The following is a 12,825-nucleotide window of genomic DNA, read 5'->3' as shown; positions in this document are numbered from 1 at the left end:
CCATCAATATGGGATTTCAGAACCAAAGGCCCGCTCGTGTATCCATGATGACTGCACGACACAAAGCTTTACGCCTCACCTGGGCCCGTCAACACAGACACTGGATTATTGATGACTGGAAACATGTTGACTGGTCGGACGAGTCTAGTTTCAAATTGTATTGAGTGGATGGACATGTATGGGTATGGAGAAAACCTCATGAATCCATGGACCCTGCACACTGGTGGGGGACTGTTCCATGCTGGTAGAGGCTCTGTAATGGTATAGGGCATGTGCAGTTGGAGTGATATGGGAACCCTGATATGTCTAGATACGACTCAGGCAAGTAACATGTCTGATCACCTGCATCTATTCATATCCATTGTGCATTCTGATGGACTTGGGCAATTCTAGCAGGACAATGTGACACCCCATACATCCGAAATTGCTATGAGTGGCTCCAGGAACACTCTTCTGAGTTTAAACACTTCCACTGGCCACCCAGCTCCCCAGACATAAACATCATTGAGCTTATCTGGGATGCCTTGCAACGTACTGTTCAAAAAAGATCCCCACCCCTCGTACTCTTACAGATTTATGGGCAGCCCTGCAGGATTGATGGTGTTGGTTCCCTTCACACATTAGTTGAATCCATGCCACGTTGGGTTTCGGCACCGCATGCTTGCGGGGGTCTACACGATATTAGGCAGGTGTACCAGTATCTTTGGCTCTTCAGTGTAATTTGCTGTTCCACTGTGAATAAACTGCTAAGATATCCAAAGATGAACAAAACGGTAACGAAGACTGACATTTCAAATTTAAGTGGAGTCTGTGCAGAGTAATAATGTGGCTCACACTGTTAACGCAGAAGACTACTAAAACAATGTTTATAATCAGTTACAAGGAAAGCTTCAACACCTTGTCTATCTGTCAAATAAGACTAAGTACACTGTTTCAGATAGTATACTCGCAGAATAACATCCCTCTTCCTCCACATTCTTCTTCACTTGAAGGATTGTGGATTCTTTTAACCTACAAATGATGATAATAATAAAGCATTTGTATTCATTTTTTTACTTTTTTTGGAATCATTTCAGGCTGTGGCAGTTATTCTAAGATTTAGTTCAAATTCAATACTTCGGTATAAACATACCTTTCAACACTATCCGTGAGGTATATGATACCACAGCAAGGCAAAGCCACTGAAAAGGTGTCTTTATTGTGATTAAGTATTCAACGACAAAGAAAAATCATTTTTCCCCTCTTGTATCAAATTTTTTTAAGGTTCGAATTCAATTTTAGCTTCTCCAGTTTCACCCTAATATTCAGTAATAGCTTAGTCCATAATTTTCTATCCATTCTATTCCCTTCCCAGTGGAATTACATCTAGAGAATGGCAGCCAAAAAGTATTCTTTTTACTAACTTTTGCTGGTTAACTCTGCCAGCACCTGGTGAAAATTACCACATTATTTTCTTATAAATCTCGAAACTCATCAAGAAAAATTTACATTAGTAAGTAAAATACGTAGTATTAAAGGATGCACAACCAGAGACGGTATATTCACATGAGCGTTTATGCTCAGTACTTTGAGCTCAATTCATATTGAGACCAAATTTAAAACATATACATTTAAAAATCTTCGTGTGGTTTGGAGACTGCGTCCTAGGCTCAACAACGGCAACAAATGTTTCAATTTGTGTGTCATTTATAAGAATACTGTCATGAAGTGATTTATGCAAATATGTAGAACACAAGCTAATGTTTTTGTTATTAAATAGCCTACACAACGAAAATAAAAACCCATTTACATATTTATACTTTTGCACATTTAGCTGACTCACTTGGATTACAATAGTTTTCTACGATTAAATTTGTAATTAACCAAATGTATTATTAACTGAAGTCATGGTTGCTATTTATACTTTTTCAAACAATGGAAAATCCAGGTTGGAATGTCAGTGTGGTTTCAGCTCTCTGAGACTGCAGATGTGTGTGCAAGTTGCGTTTACAACGCGCGCGCGAGTGTGTGTGTGTGTGTGTGTGTGTGTGTGTGTGTGTAGTGCTCACAGAGGCCTTGATGGCTGAAAGCTTTAATTGTGTGAATCTTTTTGTTGTACCTATCGCGACTCAGCATCTCCGCTACATTGTTACTTATACTTTTTCAGTTGATGCTGGAGATTCATCACTCCAAAATATAAAACTACATGGTACAACATGAGATACTTCAAAGTCAGTCCTCCTCCTTCTCCTACATCCCTGTAATCCTCACAACACATATGTCCTTCTCAGTCTGTCCCATCTGTTCAACATCCCCAATCAATCCCTCCTTCCTTCTGACGGTAGTGCATAATCAAGTCCCACAGCTAGGAATAGTATTTTAACTTTTAAGTGTTTCTATCAGTAGTGCCTGGAATTTGGCCTCCAAAATGTAAGATCTGGCCAACCATTCTGTTAATTTGTATTAACAATTCTTTCAGCTGATTTTTCCCATTGATACTATTAATAACTTCAGACTGTCCTTAGCATGAATAGTGAGTAATCCAACCATATAACCATTTCAATTTTTAAGTAATGGAAAATCCAGGATAGAATGTATCTTATGGAAAGGATACTTGCTACTCAGCATATAGCTGAGATGCTGAGTCGCAGATATGTACAACAAAAAGACTGCCATAAAGTGAGCTTTTGGCCAACAAGGCCTTCAATGGAAATATACAAAACACACACACACACACACACACACACACACACACACACACACACAAAGCCATAGTTTCTGGCAGTTGAGGCCAGAATGTGAGCAGCAGAACATGATGGGAGAGGCAACTGGGCGATGGGGGTAAGAAGGAAGCTGGGGCATGAAGGTGGACGGTTAGCAGGGTAGGGGTGGGGGACGGAAAAGTGCTGCTTGTGGGAGCATACAGGGATGAGATGGAGAGAGGGTAGGGCAGCTGGCAGCTAGGTGCAGTCAGAAGGGAGAGGGCAGGCAGCGGAGGGGGTGGGGGTGGGGGAAATGGAAAGAGAGAAGTAAACGGACTGTGGGTGCATTGATGAAATAGAGGGCAACATAGTGCTGGAATGAGAACAGGAAAAGGGCTACATGGGTAAGGACAATGACTAACAGAGGTTGAGGCCTGGAGAGTTACGGGAACATAGGATACATTGCAGGGAGATTTCCCACCTGCGAAATTCAGGAAAGCTGGTGTTGGTGGGACAGATTCACATGGCACAGGATGTGAAACAGTCACTGAAATGAAGAACATCATGTTGGGCAGCATGCTCAGCAATGGGGTGGTCAAGTTGTTTCTTGGAAACAGTTTGTCAATGGCCATTCATTGGGACACATACCTTGCTGGTTGTTATGCCCATGTAGAATGCAGCACAGTGGTTGCAGCTTAGCTTGTAGATCACATGACTGGTTTCACAGGTAACCCTGCCTTTGATGTGATAGGTGATGCTTGTGATTGGACTGGAGTAGGTGGTAGTGGGAGTATGTATGGACTAGGTCTTTTATCTAATTCTATTACATGGATGTGAGCCATGAGGCAAGGGGCTGGGAGCAGGGGTTGTGTACAGATGGACGAGGATATTGTATAGGTTCAGTGTGCAGTGGAATATCACTGTGGGAGGGGAGGGAAGGATAATTAGTAGGACATTTTGTTGTGTTGGCAGAAGAGCCAACACCGTGTTACTAGAGGAGGCCGAAATGCACACGTTTTAGCTCACACAGGCTGGTGTGAGGAGGGAAGGACTATACTGACGTGAGGTCTGGAACATGACAAGGAATGAGAATGCAGAAAGCGAACGTAATTAGTTTGATACTTAACTTTAATCCATTAATGATGAACATTGCTCTTGAAGGTACATGATTCACAATATTATCTGTTCAATATGGAATAGGTCTTTTATCTAGTTCTATTACATGGATGTGAGATATGAGGCAAGGGGCTGGGAGCAGGGGTTGTGTACAGATGGACGAGGATATTGTATAGGTTCAGTGTGCAGTGGAATATCACTGTGGGAGGGGAGGGAAGGATAATTAGTAGGACATTTTGTTGTGTTGGCAGAAGAGCCAACACCGTGTTACTAGAGGAGGCCGAAATGCATACGTTTTAGCTCACACAGGCTGGTGTGAGGAGGGAAGGACTATACTGACGTGAGGTCTGGAACATGACAAGGAATGAGAATGCAGAAAGCGAACGTAATTAGTTTGATACTTAACTTTAATCCATTAATGATGAACATCGCTCTTGAAGGTACATGATTCACAATATTATCTGTTCAGATTATAGTAACTGAATATGGCGCCTTGCTACGTTGTAGCAAATGACGTAGCTGAAGGCTATGCTAAACTGTCGTCTCGGCAAATGAGAGCGTATGTAGACAGTGAACCATCGCTAGCAAAGTCAGCTGTCCAACTGGGGCGAGTGCTAGGGACCTGCCGTGTGGCGGCGCTCGGTCTGCAATCACTGATAGACTAATGGATCACAGCCGATTTAAAGGCTACCACCTAGCAAGTGTGGTGTCTGGCGGTGACACCACACATTTAGCAGTTCGGGGCACAATGAGAGGTAGCCGAAAACCTGCCAGAGACTGTGATTTAGCTGCTCCAGTCATGGGTGGCACTGAGTCACGAGGAGACCGCTCCTCTGTGGCTGGATGGTGGGATGTTGGGAGGTGGTGGGTGACTGGAGAGATAAGCCATGGGAGATCTGTTTGTGTAAAAGTGAGACCTGCAGTATATTGCCACTGCAGACGCAACAGCCAGGCTGTTGGAAGGGACTTCTTGGTATAGAATGGGTGGCAGCTGCCAGAGTGATGGTACTGCTGGTGGTCGGTGAGTCTGATATGGACGGAGGTACTGATGTAGCCGTCTTTGAGGTGAAAGTCAACATCAGGAAGGAGGCTTGCTGGGTTGAGTAGGACAAAGTGAAGTTAATGGGGGAGAAGCTGTTGAGGTTCTGGGCAAATGTGGATAGAGTGGCCTCACCCTTGATCCAGATCACGAAGATTTCATCAATGAATCTGAACCAGGTGAGTGGTTTGGGATTCTGGGTGTTTAGGGAGGATTCTTCTAGCGAGCCCACAGGATAGTGCCATGCAGGTCCCCATAGCCGTACCCCAGATCTGTTTGTTCAATAGCAGTAAGGCCATGGGCATTAGGAATGTGAATGTAAAGGGAGGTGGCATCAATAGTGAGATGCTGCGTAGCATATGGTAAACGAACAGGAGTTGTGAAAAGTCGGTGGGGGAAATGGTTGGTATCTTTTATATAGGAGGGTAGTTTGCAGGTAATATGGTGTTGGCTTACGAGATCTGAGATTCACTTGGTCCCACTCAACACAACAACCCACCTTCCTCGATGGTTGGTTGGTTCAAACGGAGAGGGGACTAAATAGCAAGGTCACCGGTCCCATTGGGTTAGGGAAGGATGGGGAAGGAAGTCGGCTGTGCCCTTTCACACGAACCATCCCAGTATTTATATGAAGTGATTTAGGGAAATCACGGAAAACCTTAATCAGAATGGCCAGATGTGTGGTTGAACCACTGTCCTCCCAATTGTGAATCCAGTGTGCTAACCAATGCCACCTCACTCAGTAAATTCCTCAATGTTGACCTCTGCCTCAGAGATGGCTACATCAGTACCTCCAGTCATATCAAGCCTATCAACCACCAACATCTCTTTCACTGTGACAGCTGCCACCAAGAATTCTCTGCCATACAGCTTAGCCACCTGTGACCATCGCATCTGCAGTGACAATCAATCCCTCTTGAAGTATACCAAAGGTCTCACTGCGGCTTTCACAGACAGTAATTACCCTCCAAACCTTGTACAAAAACATATCTCCTGTGCCTTATTTCTCCAGTCACCCACTACCTCCCAAAGTCCCACTGTGCACCCACAGAGGAGCAGTCTCCTCGTGACTCAATACCACCCAGGACTGGAGCAACTAAATCACATTCTCCACCAGAATTTCAAATAGCTCGTGTTGTGCCCCAAAATGAGAGATGTCCTACCCACTATCCATCCCACCCCTCCCACAGTGGAATTCCGCCACCCACTGAACCCACACAGTATCCTCGTCCATTTGTACACAAGCCCTGCTCTCAACCCCTTGCCTCATGGCTCATATCCACGTAATACACCTAGATGCAAGACCTGTCCAATACACCCCCACCACCACCACCTACTCCAGTCCAGTCACAAGCATCGCCTATCCCATTAAAGACAGGGCTGTGAGTGAAACAAGTCAGGTGATTTACAAGCTAAGCTGCAACCACTATGTGGGCATGACAACCAACAAGGTCTGCACGAATGCCCACTGACAATCTATGGCCAAGAAACAGTTGGACCACCCCATTACTGAGCACACTGCCCAACACGGCGTTCTTCATTTCAATAACTGCTCCACAGCCTGTGCCATCTAGATTCTTTCCAGCGACACCAGCTTTTCTGAATCACACAGGTGGGAACTCTTCCCCCAAAATATCCTACATTCCTGTAACCCTCCTGGTCTCAACCTCCTTTAGTCACTGTCCTTATCCATCTACCCTTCCCTGTTCATGGGAACAGGGAAGCACTATATTGCCCTCTATTCCACCACCCTGCTCACTGTGTTATTACTTCCCTTTTTTTCTGCTACCTCTCCCCCTAACCTTCCGACTGCACCTACCCTCCCTCCACCGCATTCCTGTATGCTCCACAAGTTGCATTTTACATCCCTAACCCTCACCCTGCTATCCTTCCCCCTCCCTGCCCCCGCCTCCTCCTTACCCCATTGTCCAGTTGGCTCTCCCACCATAAACTGCTGCTCACGGTCTGGCCTTAACAGTCGGACACTGTGTGTGTGTGTGTGTGTGTGTGTGTGTGTGTGTGTGTGTGTGTGTGTGTGTGTGTGTGTGTGTAGGTTCGTAGGTTTTGTCTATTTCCTATCTGTGTCTCAGAATCTCCATTTTAACTATCACATCTTTTATCAGTTACACTCTTCAAAGAAATGTGTGCTAAAAATACATCTGATATGGGACAAAACGTTCAGCATTGCCACCTGCATGCATGACTGAAGGGGTTGTAGATAAAATGAAGCAAGAGTTTTGTCTCAGAAGTTGTTGATCATTCAACAGTGCTTAAGACTGTGACATTACTTTAAAGGACAACTATGCAAATCCAAATCATAAATCAAAGACTGATGACATCAAGTAATCTAAAACATTCATTCCTTAGAAACATATATGACGACGAAAATTGTATGTATGATCAACAGTGGCATACCTGTACAATATTGGCAGTTTCTTGAATGTCTGGAATTAAAAGTGCAAGACCTTCATCCTGTTCAACTTCTTCCTGCAGTTTTGCGTTACTTCGAGATTTTCCATTACCTTTTGATTTATTGAGCCTATAAAATATAAAAAGATTGAAAATGTAAATCAAACAGTAGTTAAAGAAACAATACGCGGCAAAAATATCACAAGAGAGAGATGACAATCTACAAAGCAGGTGACTCTGAAACAACCCTCAAAGCAGGTGTCTCACAAGATAAATTACATATTAAATCCATCACTTTCATACAGTCCTGAGAGAAGTTTACAGTGTCTCCTAATATTACAGTATTTGTAGTGTCCTAGTTGGGTCAAGCAAAGGATGTCTCCCCTTGTTCCTACCATATACAAGGACATCTATACTATACGGAGAGGGAAGTGGGTGCAACTTTAATTACCCTTGCAAGAAACTTCTCTCGATTTCACAGACAAGTTTCAGTTGTTTCATAGCAGCATCCACAGAGAAATATTTGACTTCAACTGTTCATAAAGATATGTTTAACTGAATAAAACTAAAAGGTATTATCATATTAATCCTGAATATCACAGATTGTGCACCAAAATATGTAAGGTTGAGAAGCCAGTAACCAGTAAAACCAGAAATAAAGTGAATATTATAAATATTATATACAAATCTTAATGGAAGCAGTGATTGTAATAGCATTAAGAACGACTATAATTGAACTACACAATGTTTATTACCTTTGTCAACAGTAGCATAATAAGCAAATGTTGAAAATGTTGGCAAAAATGTGGAAGGTATTAGGAATTCCCTTATAAGACCGAAATTTATAAGAACACTATCTCAGAGGGACCATTACATTTTACACAGAATATATAACTGACTTCACTCCTTTACATTGATCTGTGTTACCTGAGCACAGGCATTACATGAAAATAATGGTTTATCCAATATGAACTATAATAAATCATGCTTTGTGGAACATTGACACTATCAATATTTTTGAGATTTCAGCAATGTAATCACAGATTTAATTGGAAAGAAGATAGTTTAAAAATAAATGGTACATAGGTGTCACCACTGAATAAACTTCAACTGTCACATAACTAAATGGGAAAACAAAAATTGACCAACAATCAAACTACAGCACCTGTATTATAAAGGAAGCTAAGAGCTATGATAGCCCACCAGTCTTTGTCAATAGTTGTTAAATGTGTCAATAAAATGTTGTGCAGTACGAAGCAACACACCTGAAAAATTATTCTTTCAATAACAGTTCAATCTACAGTCTTAAGAGCATTAAGTTGGTTATAGTTTCCCACATTTGACAAACAATAAATTATTCGCTACTTACAAGATAGGAAAGGAATCATTGCACAACAGATCTTAAAAACAAAAGAACCACTATTACTTCATCAATCATACATAAATAGATGCCACTAATTTCTTCCACATTTGTAAACTTGCTTTTTTTCCATGTATGGCAAATGTTTTATTTAGTAGCTCATTCATAAATTAATGATAAAATAAGAGAGCAGTTACTAACTTCAGACGAGAGGCATATGTGTCAACACAAGTACGCATCTTGGTAAGGAGGCAGACGACAGAGAGGTCATCATGCTGTCCGCCATCATGCGGCAGTAGCAGTGTCACCAGCTGAGGGCTCAGGGCCATGGCACGCAGAAGCTGTAGCACTGCACGGTACAACGGAATATGTCGCGCCATGTCCAACACTGAAACATATTAAAAACCATTTATAGGTAGCTGAACATCAGCAACAATAACAATGCTCAATCCCAACACTATCACAAAAAATACCTATACCATTTGTCATACGATGCACATAATCCACACACACCAAGTTCGATAACTCTTCACTCATTACCACAAGGATATTGGAATTTTAATAACATAACCAACACAGCAGGAGAAATTTTCCTTGATGGTCTCCACACCAATGCCCTAGCAATGTATTTGGCAGAACCAGACACTTACTCGCTCGCAAAGTAAAGGGAGGGGGCACTGGTGCATTACTTCATAAAATTCTTGTTTCACACAACTGTGTCGAGGCATAAATAATGAAAATGTTCTCGGATTGAAAGTCCAATTACTTGGTGGGGGTGTCTCCTTACACTGTTCTGTATGGAGATTTAAATATTTACTGTACTGTAACTATGGCCCTAATATTTGCCTTTTCATGTACATTTTGCCATTGGGAAAAGGAAGACAGTAGCTTAAGTTGCATCAACATGTATGCCCCCCCCCCCCTTTCCCGTTGCACGCACGCAGACAGAAAGAGAGAGAGAGAGAGAGAGAGAGAGAGAGAGAGAGAGATGTGCTTGGATGGCTCAGCTGATAGAGTATTGCTGCAAAAAGCTGAAATATAAGATGATGTAAATACACTCCTGGAAATGGAAAAAAGAACACATTGACACCGGTGTGTCAGACCCACCATACTTGCTCCAGACACTGAGAGAGGGCTGTACAAGCAATGATCACACGCACTGCACAGCGGACACACCAGGAACCGCGTTGTTGGCCGTCGAATGGCGCTAGCTGCGCAGCATTTGTGCACCGCCGCCGTCAGTGTCAGCCAGTTTGCCGTGGCATACGGAGCTCCATCGCAGTCTTTAACACTGGTAGCATGCCGCGACAGCGTGGACGTGAACCGTATGTGCAGTTTACGGACTTTGAGCGAGGGTATATAGTGGGCATGCGGGAGGCCGGGTGGTCGTACCGCCGAATTGCTCAACACGTGGGGCGTGAGGTCTCCACAGTACATCGATGTTGTCGCCAGTGGTCGGCGGAAGGTGCACGTGCCCGTCGACCTGGGACCGGACCGCAGCGACGCACGGATGCACGCCAAGACCGTAGGATCCTACGCAGTGCCGTAGGGGACCGCACCGCCATTTCCCAGCAAATTAGGGACACTGTTGCTCCTGTGGTATCGGCGAGGACCATTCGCAACCGTCTCCATGAAGCTGGGCTACGGTCCCGCACACCGTTAGGCCGTCTTCCGCTCACGCCCCAACATCGTGCAGCCCACCTCCAGTGGTGTCGCCACAGGCGTGAATGGAGGGACGAATGGAGACGTGTCGTCTTCAGCGATGAGAGTCGCTTCTGCCTTGGTGCCAATGATGGTCGTATGCATGTTTGTCGCCGTGCAGGTGAGCGCCACAATCAGGACTGCATACGACCGAGGCACACAGGGCCAACACCCGGCATCATGGTGTGGGGAGCGATCTCCTACACTGGCCGTACACCACTGGTGATCGTCGAGGGGACACTGAATAGTGCACGGTACATCGAAACCGTCATCGAACCCATCGTTCTACCATTCCTAGACCGGCAAGGGAACTTGCTGTTCCAACAGGACAATGCACGTCCGCATGTATCCCGTGCCACCCAACGTGCTCTAGAAGGTGTAAATCAACTACCCTGGCCAGCAAGATCTCCGGATCTGTCCCCCATTGAGCATGTTTGGGACTGGATGAAGCGTCGTCTCACGCGGTCTGCACGTCCAGCACGAACGCTGGTCCAACTGAGGCGCCAGGTGGAAATGGCATGGCAAGCCGTTCCACAGGACTACATCCAGCATCTCTACGATCGTCTCCATGGGAGAATAACAGCCTGCATTGCTGCGAAAGGTGGATATACACTGTACTAGTGCCGACATTGTGCATGCTCTGTTGCCTGTGTCTATGTGCCTGTGGTTCTGTCAGTGTGATCATGTGATGTATCTGACCCCAGGAATGTGTCAATAAAGTTTCCCCTTCCTGGGACAATGAATTCACGGTGTTCTTATTTCAATTTCCAGGAGTGTATAATGAAAAATCAACAATTTCTCAGTAGTCATACTAAACCAATGAGTACTACACTTCACAGCCCCTCCCCCCGTACCAACACTGTACCAGGTGTCTCAAAAAGAATATTGGAGTTTTAAGGCTTTGTAGCATTTATTACATGCAACTTACAGTTATAAATAATACAGCAACTGAAAGAGGAACTCAAACAGTTTTGTTCATATATATCTGTGTGCACATACTATTTCCTGTATCTTCTGTTAAAAAGGGCTAAGCATACAGATGGACACAAGTGAAAAGAAACCTTTTTGTGTTTTACAGTTTACAAGGACTGAATCTGATGTTACAATGCAATGTGGAAATGCCATTACACACAATGTGCACATCTTAGGATCAGCAAATCCCCATGAGATGGTAAGCTGCAACTGGATTGGCCACAAGGGACCGAATGACCATGCTTTGCATGGTCTCCATGTTCATCCAGTCTGACACCATATAATGTTTACCTTTGGGGGTTTCATAAAGTATCACGCATATGTGCCTCTGCTACCAGCTGGTCTACCAGACTTCAGAAACACTGAATGAAGTAGTTTCTGCATCAATTACACCAGACACACTGATCAAGGTTTGAGAAGACCTTGCTTACTGACTCAATGTTTACCTTGTACAGGGAAACTGTTTTAGTTACTCTTTCATTTGATATATTATTTATAACTGTAAGTTAACTCTTATAGTGCCAAATACGATCTAATTGGATTGCGTGGTATGTGTAAAAAGTGCCAGGTACGATCTAATCATACTGCCATTTTTGCACATTTTTCTTTCAAAGTAAGCACAGATCGTGGTTTATCGATGTCGTGAAGACAAATGAAGGTCGAAAGATAGTCGTCAAGTACTTCGTTTCGATTGTCGATGCCAATAATTGATATTTTCAAGTTCCAAACACAAGGTTGTTTTTTATTCGTTTTGAAAGTAATATGGCGCCGCCAAGCAAGAAGTCTCATTTGAATGTGATATATACCGCAGAAAGTAGTGAACGATTTTACAGGTTTTTCAGACAGTGGATCAATTTGCTGAAATAGGAAGTGTGGAGTTGGACAATACTGCTCCTCATCACTTCACGTTTTTGGAACTACCAGGCCCCAAACATGTACCAATAAATGCTGCGCCAATTGATTTTATTAGCTTTGGGTATCCTACTTCAGTACCAGAAATGAGGGCTTTTGTGGCAGTAATACTAAATATGGGACTCATAAAGAAATCGACAATTTTTAGTTACTGGTCCACAGACGAAAATATGGGAACTCCATGGTTTTCCCGAATGTTTTGCTCCCAAAATTTTTCCACTTGACAGACAATACGAAATTACACGCTCCTGGGCATCCAGCGTAGGACCCCACTGCAAAGTTTGATATTATGCTGAACATTGCCAATAATGTGTTTCGTCACCATTATATGCCTCATCAACAGCTGAGTGTTGACGAAAGTCTTGTTGTCTGTAAAACTCATTCTCAATTCCTCCAGTATCTCCCTAATAAACATCACCACAGACGGGGTGTAATGTTCTGGATGCTATACGATTCTGTGGTGAACTACTGCCTTGGATTTTATGTGTACTGTGGAGCAAGATGTGAAGCTGACAAAGTGGAGGTAAAAGAGCACGGATTAGGCCATGTAGTTATTACAAAATTATTTGCTCTTGGTAATTACATGAACAAGGGGTACCACATTTTCTGTGACATTTTTTCACGTCAATTCCAGT

General features: G+C 43.5%; 1 protein-coding gene across 1 annotated transcript in view; it reads right to left on the bottom strand.

Annotated features, from left to right (window-relative positions):
• Positions 1–12,825, bottom strand: part of LOC124787684 (baculoviral IAP repeat-containing protein 6) — a 329,612-nt gene that overhangs the window by 21,921 nt on the left and 294,866 nt on the right. The window contains exons 60-61 of the mRNA XM_047254541.1: positions 8,807–8,993; positions 7,252–7,375 (exon numbers count right to left, since the gene is read on the bottom strand). Of these exons, the coding sequence (XP_047110497.1) occupies positions 7,252–7,375; positions 8,807–8,993 (311 nt within the window). The remainder of the gene's footprint in view (positions 1–7,251; positions 7,376–8,806; positions 8,994–12,825) is intronic.

Source organism: Schistocerca piceifrons, chromosome 1 (assembly GCF_021461385.2).
Source record: "Schistocerca piceifrons isolate TAMUIC-IGC-003096 chromosome 1, iqSchPice1.1, whole genome shotgun sequence".
Classification (NCBI taxonomy): Eukaryota; Metazoa; Arthropoda; class Insecta; order Orthoptera; family Acrididae; genus Schistocerca; species Schistocerca piceifrons.
The sequence above is the reverse complement of the archived record's forward strand: the minus strand, read 5'-3'. Positions and strand labels throughout refer to the sequence as shown.